This window comes from Platichthys flesus, chromosome 20 (assembly GCF_949316205.1).
Source record: "Platichthys flesus chromosome 20, fPlaFle2.1, whole genome shotgun sequence".
NCBI classification, from domain to species: domain Eukaryota; kingdom Metazoa; phylum Chordata; class Actinopteri; order Pleuronectiformes; family Pleuronectidae; genus Platichthys; species Platichthys flesus.
Genome location: NC_084964.1, coordinates 9,938,142 through 9,957,716, shown reverse-complemented (window position 1 = coordinate 9,957,716; position 19,575 = coordinate 9,938,142). Strand labels below are relative to the sequence as shown.

The 19,575-nt window shown below is 41.9% G+C and overlaps 2 protein-coding genes across 2 annotated transcripts; one reads left to right on the top strand and one right to left on the bottom strand.

Annotated features, from left to right (window-relative positions):
• Positions 1-2,237: 2,237 nt before the first annotated feature.
• dlx3b (distal-less homeobox 3b) lies at positions 2,238-4,914 on the top strand. The gene is made up of 3 exons (XM_062413690.1): positions 2,238-2,741; positions 3,465-3,649; positions 3,957-4,914. Exons 1-3 carry the CDS (start codon positions 2,399-2,401, stop codon positions 4,272-4,274), a joined length of 846 nt encoding a protein of 281 aa, XP_062269674.1. The 5' UTR covers positions 2,238-2,398; the 3' UTR covers positions 4,275-4,914.
• A 5,310-nt stretch (positions 4,915-10,224) lies between these two features.
• dlx4b (distal-less homeobox 4b) lies at positions 10,225-14,266 on the bottom strand. The gene is made up of 3 exons (XM_062378344.1): positions 13,725-14,266; positions 12,638-12,831; positions 10,225-11,048 (listed from the first exon to the last, which is right to left on the bottom strand). The coding sequence occupies exons 1-3, from the start codon at positions 14,044-14,046 to the stop codon at positions 10,791-10,793; spliced, it is 774 nt and encodes a 257-aa protein (XP_062234328.1). The 5' UTR covers positions 14,047-14,266; the 3' UTR covers positions 10,225-10,790.
• Positions 14,267-19,575: the final 5,309 nt, after the last annotated feature.

Sequence of the window (19,575 nt, the reverse complement as noted above, 5' to 3'; positions counted from 1 at the left end):
CGACGTGAGCGTTTCGATTGGTGGACGATTGGTGCAGAGGGTTCATTGGACTTTTCACCTGAGGATGAATCCCATTCTCAGACGGGAAAAAGGATAATTATTTAAGGTAAAGATTTGTACTTTAAACAGACACCAGATCACACTATGAACCAATATGTCTATGAGTTGAAGCAACGTTTGAATAATCTTATTCCAACCTTAAGTGCCGCCTGGTGTTGATACACACAATTGTTTTTGCCTAAACTAAGGCACAATTATTAAATCAAACATTAGTCTCCTACACACACACTACACCGTCATAAACAAACACTGGACAATAATGGGTTACATTCTGTTATATTTTCTCTCTTTCATATATTTTCACCATGCTTTTGTGATGTTCAGATAATAAACATATATGTGCACATATAAACATATACAACACTATTGTATTTTTAAGGGGACACCGCCACATTGATTTATGTGACATAGGCACCATCTAGCGGATATTCTGTGACACTACAACAAACCCAATAAAAAAAGCCTCTAACGTTCATGTCATCTTTCAGGCGTGAAGATACTGCAGCTAATGTGCAATTGCGCCCCGTAATGGCGAGAGATTGAATGTGACTCCAGATGTCAGTGACAGCGTTTAAGTACTTTCTACGACCAACACAAGATAGTTTTGTCTGAGTCCAGATTCAGAACAAAGTCTTTGCAGGACACACGTCATATATATGGGCGGCTGTGGCTGAGGGGTAGAGTGGTCGACCTTCAACCTGAAGGTCGGCGGTTCGATCCCCAGTCTGAACAATCTGCATGCCGAAGTGTCCTTGGGCAAGATGCTGAACCCTGAATGGCCCCCATAGAATAACAAAGTGCTGGGATAGTTGCACTGTATGAATGTGTGTGTGATTGGGTGAATGTGAAACTGTAGTGTAAAGCGCTTTGAGTGGTCATCAAGACTAGAAAAGCGCTATATAAATACAAATCCATTTACCATATATTGTGCTTGAATTGACAGAGAAAAAAAATTCTAAACATACCAACGTTTAATTCGGACAAATTTATTTAAGTAGTGGGTCCAAACGATTTGATGTTTTAGGTGTGACTGTTATTCCTGCAGGAAATACTTTTTTTGTTCTAATGTACAATTTGGTGAACTGACCCTTTAAAAGGCCATTTTAGTGCCACACATATTTACCAGTAGATGGCGGTAGTTTATCATACAGTAGGGGCTCAATGGGAAATAAAGGTCGAATCAGCATGTCTTTTATAAACATGAGATTACAGCTTTTGTGAAGTTTGTAATTTTAACAATTGAGAGTGTGAAAAAAATACATTATACGTATTCAGCTGTATTCATCTGCATCCATCTATTTTACAATGAAGAAACTAAAGTTGCATTTATGAAGAAATACAACAGGGGGCGCTGCAGACCGTGCTTTCCACTGACAGAAATAGACGCAGATAACATTTTATTTTTCAGTTTTTTGGATTTTTGGATTTTCAAAAGAAGCACTTATTAAAATAATGAATCAAGAATAAAGGATTTTCCTTTGTAACCTGTACCTCCAACAATAACACGATGTCCTTATGAACAATGTGAATGAAATTTGCATTCATATACACACACACGCGCACACACAGACAGGCACAGACACACACGCACACAGGCTACGGAGGAATTCTTTCTCAGAGGAGAGTCTTTTGCCTATCTGTTCCATCTCTTTCACGTTAAGTTCACTGTCCGCTAATACCTTTGAATGACAATGGCGGTGTGCGAGTCTGACTGGCAGCCTTTCAATGGGCTGAATAAAGTGTGATCTCGAGGCACTGTTAGGAAAACATTGCATGAAACAATTAAGGTGACGGTCTGGCTGCAGGTTTGGGTTTTTTCAGAAAGCCTCTGGGTCGCCATTGTGTTGCAACGCCTTGGTGCCAGCCTGAGGATGTAAAGGAGTTTAATGGGGGAAAAAGGTGCGTGTGTTGTTGGACTGACAGTCCCTAAAAGTATGTACAGCCACATGCTCGATCAGTGAACAGGTATACGCAAATCTACAGCAGTAAAAAAACACTCCTGGTTGGGAGGTATGCGTGCAGAGGCGCTCTCGGCTGAAGGCTGGGTTTCACCACGACCTCGCCTGGAGCGTGGAAAGGGGGGGACGCGCTGTAGCCAATGGGAAAGCAGCATCCAGCCCAGTGCTCTATAACTCTGTGTCACCGTGCTGAGCGGTGGCACAACTAAGTTTCCGCAGTTAGGATCGTTTCAGTGGACTATAGGCTCTCTGAAAAGCTGTGCGTAAAGAGCGCGCACACATAGAGACTACTAGTTCTTCATTGCGGATTGAATTTTTGCGAACTCCACGTCAGACAGAAATCCACCCGTGGACTTTTACTCTGGAGGGCTGCTTTCACAATGAGCGCCGGACAGACGTATGAGAAGAAGATAGCGAGCATTTTGACCGACCTGCCTGGATCTATGACCTGCCACCCGAGCTCCAAGGACTCCCCCACTTTGCCCGAGTCCTCGGTGACCGACATGGGCTACTACAGCGGACAGGCGGCCCTTGGCCACCACGAATATTACCAGGGTCAACCGTACGGACAGCCCATGAACTCTTACCACCATCAGTTTAACCTGAACGGAATGGGAGCCGCCGGAGCGTACGCCACTAAATCTGAATACCCATACACGAATAGCTACAGACAGTACGGACATTACAACAGAGATCACCTGCAGGCCTCGCCTCCCAGCTCAGGTAAATATCGAGACGCCTTCCTGTTTATTCTGCTGCGATCGTCTTCACTGTGCATGGTTTTATCTGTGCGTAAAAGTCAGGTCAACTGTGCGGACTGTGCGAGATCTGCGTCAAAGAGCCCTGGTTGCATGGAAATACAAGTCACACGTTTGATCTATTATTTAATGAGTTTTATTGAACATTGACAATGAATCAGATCAGACCAGATCACATGTTTTATTTACGTTTCATGTAGTGATGTTATGTTCATGTTTAACAACGTCAGTGAAATGAAAGTCACTTGGAAGGAAAAGGAAAAAACCCAAACACTCCTCCAGGGTCTGGTGTTAATGTCATGTTTTAACAGTCTGTCACTAACTACTGACCATAAAATAATAATGATTTGATTAAAGCTAATAATATTCACCCTATTCTTTTTTATCATGTTTACACTGGCAGGCCAGATTGGGAGAATTGACCAAATAACATCATCCTGGTTGCGTGATTTAGTGTTGCCTTTTGTTTTGTGACATTAAGTTTTTTGGCCAATCTTTGAATTTTCCAGTTGACATATAAATATATTTAAAAAACATCTACTTCTTAGAATTTACATTCCGTCTAATCTGAATTTCGTAGCAATTGTCCTTTTTAATTCATTGTAGCTCAGAGACCTATACTTTAAAAATGCTCCTGAGTGATCTGATTTATTGATTTATTTATGATGTATTTTCTTTTTATTTTTAGTGAAAGAAGAGCCAGAGCCCGAGGTGCGTATGGTGAATGGAAAACCGAAAAAGATCCGCAAGCCGAGGACGATCTACTCCAGCTACCAGCTCGCTGCCCTGCAGAGGCGCTTCCAGAAGGCGCAGTACCTCGCACTCCCCGAGAGAGCGGAGCTGGCGGCTCAGCTCGGCCTTACCCAGACACAGGTGAGCTTCCTAACACTTGATATTACAAAATTCATCAATGATTAAAGAGTGACGCGAGTCAGGAGTCCCTGACATTGTCAGCAATTAGCCCTGTTATTATCCACCAGGGCGTAATTACGCACACCGCACGTTGGATACGTGTGTCTCTTAGTTTGACGTACTTAAGTATAACAATTAAAATGCGCAGGGAAATATTTATAAACATATTCATCTACTCAAGATAAAAGTTTATTTGAAAAATAATGAGTAGCTCTTCATATTTGAATTTTCTGTTGCATTACAATTAATGTACGTGTTTCTTTCCCAGGTCAAGATCTGGTTCCAGAACAGGAGGTCCAAGTTCAAGAAGCTGTACAAGAACGGCGAGGTTCCCCTGGACCACAGCCCCAACGCCAGCGACTCCATGGCCTGCAACTCCCCGCCCTCCCCCACTGCCGTGTGGGAGAACAGCACCCCTCAGGGCACCCCGGTCAGCAGACCTCAGGTCCCACAGCCGACGCACAGCTCGTCGCCGCCCTACCTGGAGGATTATAACAACCACTGGTACCAGCAGGGATCACACCTACAGCACCCGAGCACCGTGCACCACCCAGTCCCGCAGCAGAGCGTGGGAGCAGTTTATTAACAAAGACTCCAGAGCAGATTGATCTCTCCAGATTTATTTTATTTTTCTCCAAACGAGGTTATCTCCACAATGACTCTGCAGAGCAAACTGGACCGGGAGCAGGCCTGAAGTGAAACATTGCGTTTTCCTTTTTCTTTTTCTGGATGATCAAGAATGTTTCAGAACTGGGTTTTTTTTTTCCATTCACAAAGCACATAAGGGATTTCTGGTCACTTGTGGTAGCATATTTAACGGATATCTGGCGTGGTTTTTAAATTATTTATCGCTTATGTTTTATTTCCATAACTTCTTATTTTTGTAAAAGAATAGGCATATGCAAGTTTTTTATTGTAACAAATAGCCTATAACCACAAACCGAATAATGACAAAACTGTGCAGTTGATCCCTGCTACAATCAAATCATGCATGCGGGTTTGTAGATAGCGCCTAAAGAAAAGAAAAAAAAACACTCAGGTCATATTTATATGGATTTGTACAAAACGTCGAAGGTTGTAAATATGTGTTTATATGCAGAACCACTATGATCATATTTGTTTGAAACGGAACGACTGCACTGTGGTGCCTCCAAAAACCATTTTTATATTCATGTAATTAGTCCACTTGTTGCCTTCCTGTCAATTGAATAAAGATGTTAATTACATGTTGTGTGTCGAGCGCCTTTATAAACAGCCTGTTTTTCAGCCCGCCGCTCCGGAACAAACCGTGCAGAGAATTGACTGCAGTCGTGAGTGGCCTGTGCCACCTTGAAACACAGGGTTCAAAACGAAAGGAAATTTATCAAAGTAAAAATTAATTTACACAAAAAAAACGTCGTCATTGCAAACCAGTTTAATTCCAGCATCATTTTGCTAACTTACTAAAATCTAAAATACCACACAATTTAATCGATTCAAAATGTCATATATAGTGGGAGCAATATTAAACTAATTATTATTTCATTATAACACATTTTGTATTATTATTCATCCACTTGAACACTGACAGTCGTGTCCCACTGGACAGTGGTTTAGTCATGCGCTTTAAAGAAGTGACAGTGTCCATGTCTGTTACATTTAGGGTCCGTGCAACAGGTAGTTCATATTTTTATTTTAAGTTCTTCCATCTGTTTGGTTTTTGCAAAATATCTCCTTATATGTTTTATAAGACCCTGTGTAGGCCTTTATATCATCAGTCTCTAAACCCCATAGCCACTGCGCGCTCTGTCCAGTAACACAGGTTAGAACGGTGGAGCTGTGGAGCGCGCTGCGTGCAAAGCGCTGCAGTAGGAGGCGACACACATGCAGACATGTTGGAGTCACTCGGTTTTATTACTGTTCTGTTGCCAGAAAACAGGAGGGAGAATTCAGCGCGTTGCACAAAGACGGAGAGAGACAGAGAGCGGGGAGGGGGTGGGTGGCGGTGGGTGTTGCTGGTCTGTGTGTGCGTGGGGGGGGGCTTGGGCGATCTCACGCGCACACGCACCCGGACGCAGCAGGGTGGATTAAAAAAAGCTGCAAAAAATTGAAGGTATAAGGAAACACGACTCCTTTGTTGTTGTTTTTTGAGCGTTTCACTTTAGACACTTGGATTTGAGCCTGGTGCATTTGGTGAAGCAGTTCCTCCAGAACAAGGAAAACAAGACTGAAGAAAAGCAGGTTTTCACTGTTGGGTTTCTTCACCTCGCACTTTTTCTCCAATATTAAAGCACGTGTTTCATAATAAAAACACACTTTGAAAATAGTTGGGCAAGAATATTTCCAGGTCATTAACGGCCTGATCCATTTGAAACCTGGAGAATAATCTGATAATAATGACTGTTATGACAGGGACAATGACAAACACCCCTTTCCTCTTTTAACCTCAGTTTGACCACACAGCCGCATGGATTATTAAATACAGTACACACACAAAACATTACGCGACGGAGGAACCGCTAATGGCGATCTCATCCACATGGACCACCAAGGCTCCATTACGCACGGGGATAAAATGCACTGATGAGGGTTTTTATAACCCTTTTCTTCCACCTTTAGTAACTGGAATGGTATGCGCCCGGGACCGGAGGTGTTACTGTATGAAACTTTATTGCAACGTTGAGCCATAAAAGTCAATTCAGAACACTACAGGCGTGAGATGTTTTGAATCAAATGCCTCCTGACATTTTGATTTGATTTGTCTTGAATTGGATAATTCTGGATTTACGAGGAGAAAACATGTTGGAATAAATCTTACAGCTCACTTTTTATTAAAGCCAATTTTCAAATAATTCAATACAATTCGGGAAATAGTTGTTCCCATCAGAATCAGAATTTATAACAACGGTTAAAGCTATATCTTTAGTGTAATTAAGATGTTTTTATATAATTAAATGATTTCTCTGGACGAATTTTTTTCATGTATGACCACACTTTTGCATATTTTAGAGACTTGGAACACTATAAGATAAATTGTACCAATATTACATAATATATTTTTATTTATAATTTCCTAAGCCTAATTTAGATCAAATAAACATTATAAAAAATAAAATAAAACTTCCCACAGTTTCTTTCGGATCAATCACTCGGACGTGTTATTTAACCAGGATTTAAATAATTGGACCACAAAGGTTTTAGTGCACTTGCATGTTTCATTGACACCTGTGACTTTCAGTGAAGAAGCAGATTTCCAGCAAACTTCAAACACATTCCATCACTCTTTCCCTGTATTGCAATGTGCCACAGCTCCTTATTCTATCTCCCTAATGTTTGTTTCCTTGAACTCAACACCAGTTGTCTGCGGCATCTCTCAGCACATCAGTGCACTGTGCTGATCTGACAGAAGCAGCTTGATCACTATTGCATTCTAATATCAATGAAATCTCATCAAGGGTACGTGTGACCTCCCCTCGGTGGCTCCCTCAGCATGTGTGGCCCTCGGCTGTGCGCTGTCAGGGGAAACATTTGTGCCGAAGACAAACGTGTGTTAGCCACCGGCTGCATTTGTATGTGTGAGCTGTCAGACATGTCCATATATGTCATCTCTCAAACGTTAACTAGTGCAAGTAGCCATGGAGGTGGAGGTGAACTGCTGAACTTGAATGTGATCCCTGCATGGCGGAGCATCCCAGCACCCTAAATAGAGACGGTGCCCGAGTCCCTATAAGACCACCCTAACCCCGGCAAAAGTCAACAGTTTGGTGTCAGCACTTGTCTCTGGGGTGCAGCGATGTGGGGTTGAGATGGAGGTCGGGAACTGAAATGCATCCACGGAAAGACTTCAGCAGCTGTCCGACACTTAGTACGGGCCTGGGCCGAGTCCTCTGCTGCATTAGCATCACTCACTCTGTCCATTCTGCTGTAAACTGGGATGAAATGACGAAGGAAAGGCATCCTTGACAGCTGTGGACTTGTGAACCCTGGCTGACCTGCAGACCAGGGGCAGGACCGGCCTGCATGGGCTGCGTGCTGATTCCTCCCAGCCAGTCATCACATCCTGATAAAGCCTTCCCCTGCCTCGGTGCTGCTGCGGCACAAGCTCACCTTGACCCTGGAAACTCCACACAGGGCCTCCAGGCATGGGTCTCAACAAAAAGAGGGCCTAACTGTCAACACTGGGAATCGGTCTTTGATGTGAACAGGAGAAACCTTTGCTGAAGAACCTTTCACAATAAGATTTGAGGATTATCCTCAGATGCCCAAAAGGGAGATTCTGAAATATTGTTGGGAAAGATGCAGGTTTTTTTCTAGCATCTATAAATACTGATCCCCAAAAATAAAAGTTAAATTTTTAGCAGAAAGTGGAGTTACTATTAATGCTTGTTAGCACATGATTTGAGGTTAAGTCAGAAAATAATGTGTGAATTTGCTCTTTAAGATGCTCTTTTTTTCTGATAAATATTGACAAAATTTCTAAACGTAAAAGATTTTTACATACCAGTTGTGTGTGTTTGTGTGTGTGAGTGTGTGTGTGTGTGTGTTTTTTGTGTGTGTGAAAGTAAGTCATGCCTTTCCATTCAGAGAGGTAATGCAGCCACTCTTTCTCTAACAGCGATGTTGCTCACAATTACCAGAGATGTCAGATCACTCAAGCTAATAACAATAATCGCCCCCAGAGACCTGCTTCTGCCGCTCTCCCATTCACTGCAACTGGGATTTAATAACAAGCTATTTTCACTCTCATTGCTATCCTGCAATTAAAACCCATCAGACACCTTGTATCTGATAACCCCCCGACCATCCACATGCATTGATACAGCCAGACTTTCCTTTATCATCTGCCCCGGCTTCCCCTTTCCCTCCTCTCAGCTTGTCTATTAACACGAGGAGCCTTTTCACTTTCCCTTCAATCTGCCTGCTTGATAATTGGCCCCCGGTTTGAAAATCCCACTATTGTCTGTCCAACTCCACGAGCCATTATTCTAATCTGGAGATGTGAAATTGCCTATAATTTTCCCTGATGCCCTGTCACTTAGTTAAGCAGAGCTAGTCTCTTCTTCCCCTGGCCCACATGTTTAACAAGGCACATAATCATCAAGAATGAGGAAAAGGGGACAGGGGTGTGCATGTGTGCGTATATATATATATATGTATATATGTATATGTGTGTATATAAAGAAGGAGATGTTAATGTTTCACAGCACTAGTTGTTATGTGAGAGCATGGAGGACTGAGGACATGGGGCTCCGGTGTGGCTTTGTTTTTCAGTGAAACACCTACAGGCTCCACACCTCCTGCAGTTCTCTGACCAAGGTAAGACAGGAACTGAATGTATAGACTGTAGATCTGCTGGGGAGGGTCGCTTGGATGTTGTTAGTACAAGATGGCACGTTCCACTCAAATGCATTAATATGTGACACTATAGGCAGAGTGTCTCTCTAAGATCCAAGACCTCCCTGTGAAAAATGTGAGCTCAGTTAAATGACTGCTATTCAGTAAAACCAGTTTCTGTGGATGTATTTTTCTGCTGAAGCACAAAGAGACTTGAGAACTACTTGTCACGACCCTTTAAAATGGCAGCTACACTTGATATTTAAACAAACTGTATTCTAATGGACGTAATTCTCATGTAAACATGGATGGTCAGTTATTTCTCTAATCCCTCAGTATGACATCACATCAGACAAACGGTTTGCCAGAGAGTCAGGACAGCGCACAGGAGAAGTGATGGAGGAGAGAGAGGATACAAAAGGAGCCACCGGATGATTCGTGAACGCACTAATCAGTTTCATTAACAAGAGCTTAACACGCCATTTAATCAAGAGCCCCGGCTCACACTGCGGCGAGGATTTTGCGATGAGATGTAAATATCTCGTTTGCGTTGTTTAAAAAGTGTACACGCCACAATGCGCTGTAATCAGTGCGAACGACCATAAATCAGGCGCAGTTCACGTGGGTGGGATTTCTCAGCCGTTTGTCTTTTCACCGCCGTAAAGTTTGTGCTCTTCTCGAGGGGAAGGAGCTTAAATATCTGGCTCGCTCGTCCGATTTGCTCCGCTCCTCACGGCATGTGTCCCCCCTCTCGGGTGGAAAAAACCGGGATGTTGCCTCAGATGTTCCTCGCTTTTTCATAGGCACAAAAAGTGTTAATATATGTTTCAGGGAGGGGTCAAAAACGCAACCTTTGGAATAGACTATGAAATATATTTTATCCAGTTTCAAACTATGTCTTTTCTGTCAACCTGGATTTATATGAGACAGTTTGAAAGGCACGCAAAGAAATATTGTCCGTTTATCCCGTGCGTAAAAGTAGGCTGTGCGCATCCACTGTGCGTAAAATTCCCTGCAACCCTTTGCGTAATCACACTGCTTTCTCCCTCGAGTTGGAGGCCCTATGCTGGCCTTCATTTGAAACTCATTATTTTAAAACACAAAACCAAGATAAGCAATGGATAATATATGACCATTTATTTCTTACCTGGAATCTGTATAGATGATTTGAAAATCATCTATCGGGTTCGGGTTCGGGTTACGGTTAGGGTTAAACTGTGCTGATCAGTTGTAATATATCTATCACGCTGATGTTATCAAACTCTGCACACTGACACCGGAGACACTGGGTTTTTGTCCCCAGGTCAGTAGTTAAAAGATACAAGCGTCTCACAGTTGTGTCCGGTTGTAATTGATCTACAGCCGCTCTATCCTTGAGGCAGCCCAACAAACGTGTCAAACAAGAAATCATTCATTACTTCACCTCGACAGGTATTTATTTGCGTAACGCAGGTTTCTTGGATCATGCAGCTGAAACGTTATGGCCTATTCGTAGCTAAGCACACGAGATATCTGTAACCGGTCATTTACACTTAATCCACATTTCACACAGACGAGGCCGTGCAATCCACACTGCAGCGACATTATAACAAATCAAAAAATAAAATTAAAAAAGCATTTGATGCCTGGTAGAATTTATGATTCCAAACGCACAAGAAAACAGTGAATGTCTAAGAAACACACATTTAAACATAGCCCTGTTCTGAGAGGAGCCCTTGAGAGAAACCAGTGAGTCCAGCTTCTTCCCAACAGGCCAGAGCACCCATGGCCTGCATGCGCAATAATCCACTCACATCATCTGAGGCCTGGGCACCGTGTCCTGATGATGGGCATGGTGGTTTGGGTACCAGTGACCAAAACTGTTCATGTAATTGTTCGGGTGCATCGACGCGCCCTTGTTCGCCATGGAGACCTCCCAGAGCTGGGGCATCCCGGGCGAGCAGGGGGAGATGGAGCTGGTGCTGTGGAGATGTTCGCCCTCTGATCCGCTGCCATGCTTCATGATCTTCTTGTACTTGGAGCGCTTGTTCTGAAACCATATTTTCACCTAGAAAAAAAGAGAGAAACTGCACATAAGCGTCACTGTGGTTAACCATCGGCGGCAAAATGAAGGGAATATCAGTGCGAAAGGGTTTAATGAGCATTTTCCCCTTTGGTAAACGTTTCAAAATTGGCCTGAAGAGAATGTAATAAAAAAAACAATAACAATAATAAAAAAGGAAAACTCGCCATAACCCACGTGTTGCTTTGAGTACATCCCACACAGGCCTGATCATGGCGCACTGTTATTCATGCAGTCTCATGGTTGACTGGTATTTGTAATCTTTTAAAAACGGAGCTCCCTTATTATTGTTTTTATGAGCTCAATGGTGCATGAGTGTGACAGCAACAAGCCGAGACTGGGAAGGAAAACAGACCGAATAAGAACCTTTATGTCACTGACATTTCTGCCGATCCAGAATAGCACTTATATATTTGTTTTAAATATAGTGTGAGGATCAAAGTTGTGGATTAATAAATATCTGAGCGACAGCCAGGAGAGAGACTGTCCGTTGAATAACCGTTGAGGCATTAAGGGCAAAAATGCGCAGGAGCCAGATCGGATGACAGAGGAGTGGATTCATCTGTTTGTCTCTTAATTTGAAAGAATTGTGAAATAAAACTAGAGAGAGAGAGAGAGAGAGAGAGCGAGAGGGAGAGATTTGAAATTAACAAATTAAAACTGTTGAATACTGATATGTGTTATTTTGTGTGGTCATTATATATAATGTGGTCATTATATATATATTCCTCTTTTATAATTTTTGTATTATCATTAATTTTAATTTTGTGATTTCCTATTTAAATTCAAACATTTTGCATCAATCTAAATTAAAGTAAACTGAAAACAATATTATACACTGGATGATGTTGAAATAGAGAATATTAAAAAGGAAAAACGTCTTGTTGCCGTATTTTTTAAGGATCAGAGTATTTCTGGAGATCAAATGAAAATCTAATTGGTGTGATTGTAACTCCATCCTTTAATCCATGCTTTATTTACTATACTTATGTGAATGAGGCATGACCGCAGTCCATTTATTTCCCTTTTTTATTTTTTTTCTTAGCATTACTGGGCTGTTATATATCTTGTAATGTACAGGTTACATTTCATGATTCATGATAAACTATTGCAAAAACACGGAGAGACCCTCATTTTGCTGGCCTGTAATGATTTTAATAATTTAACTGCAGTCATCCCTCATTCACAAAATGTCATGGAGCAGGACTGACAAAGGAAATACAGCCTGGGAACTAAGTACAGTAAATAAGGCATGCATTAAAGGATTGCGTTATGAATCGTGGTTATTCATTTGATCTACAGAAACACAATCATCCTAGTATCCTTATAAGAAGTGTACTTTTCAATTTGCCCCATTTCAACAATACCATCTAATACTCTGTGATATTATTATTATTAAATTATTGAATATTAATTTATGATTCATTATTTCTGTATCATAATAATGATTGCAACCAGTATGTGCTGCTAAATAATTATTTACTTAGGCCAAAGTATTAGTATTATTATTAAAAGATAATGTATATAGTCGTCGGGTTGCAGGGGGAGTGGGGATGGGGGGGTTGAAGGCCCACCTGAGTCTGGGTGAGCCCCATTTTGGCCGCCAGGTCGGCGCGCTCAGGCAGGGCCAGGTACTGGGTCTGCTGGAAGCGCTGGTGCAGAGCCTGCAGCTGCAGACTGGAGTAGATGGTCCGGGGCTTCCGGATCTTCTTCCCCTTGCCATTTAGACGAATGTCCCTGTTCTCACTCACCGTGGACTTCTCGCGATCTAGCACATTAAGACAATAAATCAGAGAAGAGTTTTGATTTCATGGCTTTAATCCTCAGAATTTGTCTGAAGACAAACAGCTTAAGATACAGGTGTGACATTTAAACAGGATTTAAACTGCTCTTAAATGTTTTAGACAAACATTACGTAGTCTGCCACCTCAAACACAAGGTGAAGTGATGAAGGACTGCATTTGACTACATGGTGCCTGGATACTTTAAACCACGGGCCTTGCACTGCAAACTTTAATAATATCAGATCCAATCAATTATGTGGATATGGTTTAATTGAAATTAATGAGGCTTAATGTTTTACTGAAATATTTCCAAGGTGTTGACATGATTATCATGTTGACACTTTCATTTTACAACAACACAAAATGCCAAAACAATCGTGACGAAAGTGGGACATAGTGCGCAGAGATGAAGAGGAGTCCTGCACCAAAACCGAGGGTGAAATTTTGTTTTTGAGGTAACGTCTACTATAATTGGACTCACCCACAGAAAATTATGGTCAATAAAATTAATGGCACCGTCTGCCTTCATTATATAACATGAGCGGTAAAGAGGGAGCACCCATATGGGCCTTGTTTGGACTTATGCGTGAGAATCTGCCTGCTGCATGACGCGCATGCCCCAAATAAACTTTCGATATAAGGCAAGGGAAGGCAACTTAATTTATATATAGCACCATTCGGACAAAAGGCATAATAAAGTATAAATGACTTGTCTTTATTAACTTACCAAACCATGAAATTAACTGTTTTTAACAGGGTTTTTTTTAGGGAAATTGCACAACCCGTGCGTAATTACGCACAAGCATGATTGCAAACCAGAATTGTATAGCCTTTCACACGACTATTTAGACCGATTCTATTCGACTGTGTCACATACCTGTCTGCTCTAATCTGCTGTGGGCCAGGCTGCTGCTGTTGCTGTGATTGCTGTGCTGGTAGGACATGTACGCAGACTGGGGATGAGCGGTCACGGTGCCGGGGTAGGCGTAGCCCAGAGAGCGGCCATAGGACGAGCTGCCGGGGAAGGGAGTTTCGTGCTGGGAATGGCCGGCGGCGTGCAAGCCATGGACGGGATAAATGTGAGAGAGTCCGGGGGAGTGCTGCTGGTGCACCGGGTGTCCATGGCCGAACTCTAGAAAGGCCGATTTGGAAGGATCTGAGGCATTCAGACTGTCAGGCACGAACCCCATAGACATCATTAGCTAATGTACGCGAGTCCATAAACCCGTCGCTCTGAAGAGGGTTTCATGAGTTCGAGGAAAACCACACGGAGCAAATCCACACTATAGGTCCAGTGCACTGTTGATGAAAAGCCGATGAGCGCAGTGATGGGAAACAGTGTGAAACATGTTCACAGCTGCACAGGAGGCAGGAAAAAATCGGATAAAAAGCGAAAGGGACCCTTCTTTACACCATTGGAGGAGCTGACATGGTTCTGCCTGCAGAGCCTCACACACACTGCCTTCCATCTGCGAGCTCTGTGATTGGTCTTCAGCAGCCGGCTGTCACCGGAGCTCCACCATTAACTTCATTAACATATGATACAGGAGGCAGGTACCTCCTTCTATACATTATCAATAAATATCATACGAAACTTACTCGAGTCTGGTTTACAGCGACATGGAGACAGTTATAACAAATTAAATAGGCTGTTTTGTACTGTAAATAAAACTGCCAGAGGACATTTAATGGGCAACATCACGGTAAACTGGTTATTATGAGAATTATCATATAAGTGATACTTTTCAAAATAAAAGTTTCAGTAATTACTGTAAATCTTTTATGAGGTAAAAGAGGCAAAGCTGTATAATGAGACTATACAGCCAAAATATGCCTAAAGCTCTTTCATGAATATGATATAAAGGGAATTGACAAGTGCAGTGACTAATACGTTAATCACAAGTTATACATCTAATTTTATTTGGTGTCACTGTCTAAAATGAAATTGAAATTCCATTATTCATTTTTCAAGTTTGTGCTGTGTATGCACTCCAAGCATTTATTTTACTTTTATTCTGAAAATCCTTTGACTAGAATAATAATTCGACCTTTTTCTTACAAATTCCGCCACGTTATCAAACTCCCTAATTTATTTATTTTCTGTATATTACCAATGCAGTAAAAACAATGTATTCTGATATTGCACCAGCTAATGAAAATCATAATTCATTGTAAACTATTTATGAGGGCAAACACATCCAAAATCTTTAGGACCATTGTATAAACATTTTAATATGAAATTTTACGGCACAATTTTCTTTAAATTAATAATCCGACACAATTTTTTAAATGTAAAAAGGATAGTCCATCATAAACAGACGGAAGGTTCGATGTTTCAAAGTTCAGTCTACAAACCCTTCAATATTCTTTGTGGCTGCTCACAGGCCACCACGGTGACTCAAGCTTGTTTCATGTTACCAGATTTACTGCTCGTCCAACACTCATTCCTCGTGTCAACATGAAAATTGATCTTATTAACTGATGTGATTATTTAATTAGGCTCAATTGCATCACTATTTGTGAGTAGAAGAAAGTAGAGCAGGTCAAATACTTTATACAAGTACACAGTGTTTATGCCATTTGAATGAACAATTTTCCTATGACAAACTCTGTACCTCAAAGAATGTTTGACTTTAGTTTTATATGAAACAGAAATACTCAGCCGACATGTCACTCATATTATTTCTAAGTAAAAGTTGGGGTTTCATAAAATAAGGGGAAACACAAACCTGCCAGAGGAGGGTGGGACTGCGGTGTTCACTGCAGACTCAGCACAAGTCACAAAGGTACATGTGGATAAGTTGTGGGACGGGGGGAGAAAACTGCGAGCATGCAGGGCCTCAAAGAGCAACCCTGTCTCCATCTCAGCCCCTTATTGACTCAACCCTTGAGCAGGGAGTCAATCCACAGGTGCAGAGAAACAGTGAAAGGAGGAAGTGTGTGGATAACTTGAGATATTTTCTGTCAAATCTACGAGCTGCAGGGCAGTTTGATACAGATGTCACCTTTCATCCACATGCAGGCTGCAATCACATTAAAAACGGAGTGTTTGGTGGGTTCCAGCGTGGTGCCGAGCTGCAGTCCAACCCCGTCATTTTGGTCATGTCCTACCCTGCCTGTGCAATACTGGGAATCCAGCAGCACTGCTGGAGGCTGGACCGCTTCCCGACCCCTCACAGGCCAGTACAAAGCCACAAGTTATTATCATAGTAACATTTTATTCACAATAAAAAATTGAAAAAATTGAAAAATTAAAAAAGCATGTTGAGAGGCCAGATTCTAATTGTGGGCAAGACATTTCTGACTTCATACATGAGGCCTGTAGCTGTAAATCCTCCTGGGGAAATTACAGAGTGTGACACTGTGGCTATGTCCAATAGGAATTTACCGCAGCATTATTGGTGGCGGGATTATTATGGCAATATTTTCAACATGGCAACAAGTGAGTTGCTTTGGGAGCAGGTGCTGCATTTAGAGGCTGCGTTATCAGCAGGAGAACAACCTTCAGTTCACGGCAGAGTCCCACTTTGCTGAAGTGAGGAATGGGAGCAGGGAGGCCCAATAGATATAAACACAAAATCCAAACCTTTGAAGACAAAGAGGCCCATGGGCGTATATGAACCGAGCTGAATGCTGGGGATTGAGTCCTGGATGTTCATATCTGTCAGGAGATAAGGTGTGGGCACGAGGTGTGTACGAGGCAGAGGAGGAGAGAGAAAGGAAGGTGAGGAGGCGGCTCTTTAAGGCTTGTAATTATGTGTGTATTCTGGGTGAGAAACAAAGGCGGGCCCTGCAGTCATAGGACAGGGATGAGTCCTTGCTGTGGCTCGTTGGATACACGCAAAGGGATGATGCTATAACCAAGCCTAGCCCCGAACCAGGCCCAGACTCAGTGGTGTCTCCCCCCGACATGTCTGCGTAGTCTTTGAAGTAGGTGTGTTGGGTCTCTCTCACACACACACACACACGCACCAGTCGTGTTTGTCGATCGAACGGCCCTGATGCAGAGTGACAGCATTCTTTGTGTACAAACCAAGAAGCACATTCCAAGGCGACTGCATCGGCTGTGATCTTCCGCACTTGCACGTCATGTTTTACAAGTAACCCTCTGTTGCTGGGACCGAGCCGAGGCCAAGACTCAGACTGACAGTGCATGACCCTGACAGGATGCCAGGATTTATTATGTTAGGCTCAGCTCACCACATAATAGACAAGAGTAGAGACCCGCATGTCCCGTTTCAGCAGAACAGTATGATGGGTGTGAGGCTAAAGAGTGGTTTGACACAGTTATCTAGTTATTAAAATGCATCACATAATCAACCTGGGTGTAAACCATTTGAAACAGGAAAATATAGAGTAAGTTTTTTAGTGTAAATGAAAAAGGGGTGATAGTATCAGTTTATTTCCCTGTATATTGACTTTTTATGTGTGTTTTTATAGGTAAAGATATTAATGTTTTGTCTGTATGTTTACTCTGCTTGCCTGTTTTGTACTCGTGCAAAAGTGAGCAGGTGTCTGCCTTTAAAACAACAAAACACTATACACCACCAATGTTTTTCCAATTCATTTGCATCAAGAAAGCCAATGCAAACAATAGAGCCAACTTTTTTCTGCCTCAGGAAAGAGAAGGGGGCAGGGGAGGAGCCAGAGCAGTGCAGAGGATGAACGGTCTAATCTCTCCTCCAGGCGCCATCACACTGGAACACTCATATCTCCACGGCCGGCGTCTCATTCCTCAAGTGCAGCCATGTTGCCGCTGATGTGTGTGTCTGTGTGTGCGAGCGAGACGCCTGTGCTGGCAGCCTCCGAGGGCCCAGAGAGTTCACCGGTGTCACATGATCAGCATCACTCCTGTGTGAAGTCTCAGGAGCAGACAGATTTAAGCTTTACACATTTGGTTCAGTGAAATATCTGGTCGTGTAATATATTAATGTCATCCAGGTAGTGACCTTATTTCCTGGTGTATGAGCATTGAATTACTTATTGGCTATGGGATAGTGTCCTGGAAGATGTATATATATTTGTATATGGCATACTAATATCATACAACATGCTATGAATTAACAGCTCTAAGAAATAAACATTTTAAGGTGAGAAGTTGTTGTGTTATGTTATCATAATAATAAAATTTGGTTTATTTTTTTGTTTAATTTAATATGGATAAATATATATATATATAAGGACTTATGTTGTATATTACACACATAAATATATATGCAAATTAATAATAATGCTGCATATATTTTAATGCCAAAGCTTATTAAGATTCCCAAGTTTCCTACGTCTTACTAGCTCTAATTGAATTTGAATTAAGTATTGTATTAAGATGAATGCATTTAGGTGTGTTCTCTCTTTATTTAACTTAACATAAACCTCATGGGTTATTTTGCTCACCTTTTTAAAAAGTTATTATTAGCCATTGGCTTGGTCTGTTTTTAATTTCTTTAAATTACTTTGTCTGTGTTTATCATTTTCCATCCTATGATATGATGATTCTAAACGACAAAAACATTGGAATTAATGAAAGATGTTAATGTGAATTATTTATTACTCGTTTTCAGTGAAATCATGACCAGCATTATACTATATTGAAAAATTCTTCACAAAGGAAATATTTAATTGTTACTGTACCTGTGTCTGTAAATAAGTAAAATGCATAACAGAAAAAAAAACGTTTCTACCTTTTTTTCTCTTCACTTCGTTTTTACTGTCATTGCCGCTTGTTTTTACTATTCTATCTGATGATATTTTGGCGATGGCCTCGCATGGGCATTCACGTCCTAACACGTTCAGTTCTCCTGAATTGTTCCTGTTATTTTACTGGCCCGTTTATTGGAACTAAAACTGTTATAATAATAATCCCATTCATTAATGGAGGATATTTTGCACCACTTTAAAAACAAGAAGAGAAAAATAGATCGAGCTGAAGGCTGCGGGGGAAAAAAACGGTTAAACAGTAGAAGCAACAAGAAAATACAAAATGAAATCACACAACTAACTCCCAAAAGTAAAGTGAGTCAAATTGAATAGAATCGCGTGGGAAACATCGGACTGTGGCTGATCTTTTTGGGTTTGAGCTTTGAATTCATCTCTTGGCATAATTGTTGCCAGACAGATGGCGACAGCAGCATCACCCACTGCCGCTGACTGTTGGACTTAAACTATTAATTGATTGGTTGGATATAGAGGCCTTGGCAAGTCCGGAGAAAAAAAGACCGTCTGGACTCCGTTAAGCGTAATACGCACAGAAACCATTCTGCATGATGGTGGTGCAACCTGAGCCCGGTGTCAAACAGGGCGCATCTGATTTAAATGGATTCATTTGCGGTCATATGTCTAAATTATACACTGTTGATTTTTTTTTTCGAAAGTTCCTCAGTCATCCAAATACGCATTTGGTAACAATTCCGACTGTGGGTGCTGGAGCGCGTAAACACTCGCACGCACGCACACATGCAACGCACACAAACACACACACACACACACACACTGCGGATTCACACAGTAACCTGTCTATGTGGATGCAGTGCGCGCCCAGCTGATGGACACGCAGTGGGACAGTGGTGGCAGTGTATTGGGTTACACTGGGTTACTTGGCTGGAGCTGCTCCAGCAGTGTGTGTGCCTGCTGCACATCTGGAACAAAGAAGCCAGTCTGGGTCTACCCTTGGTGTTTACAGCTCTGTTGTTTTTTCACACTCCTCGCAAAATCTTGCCCAAACACACATT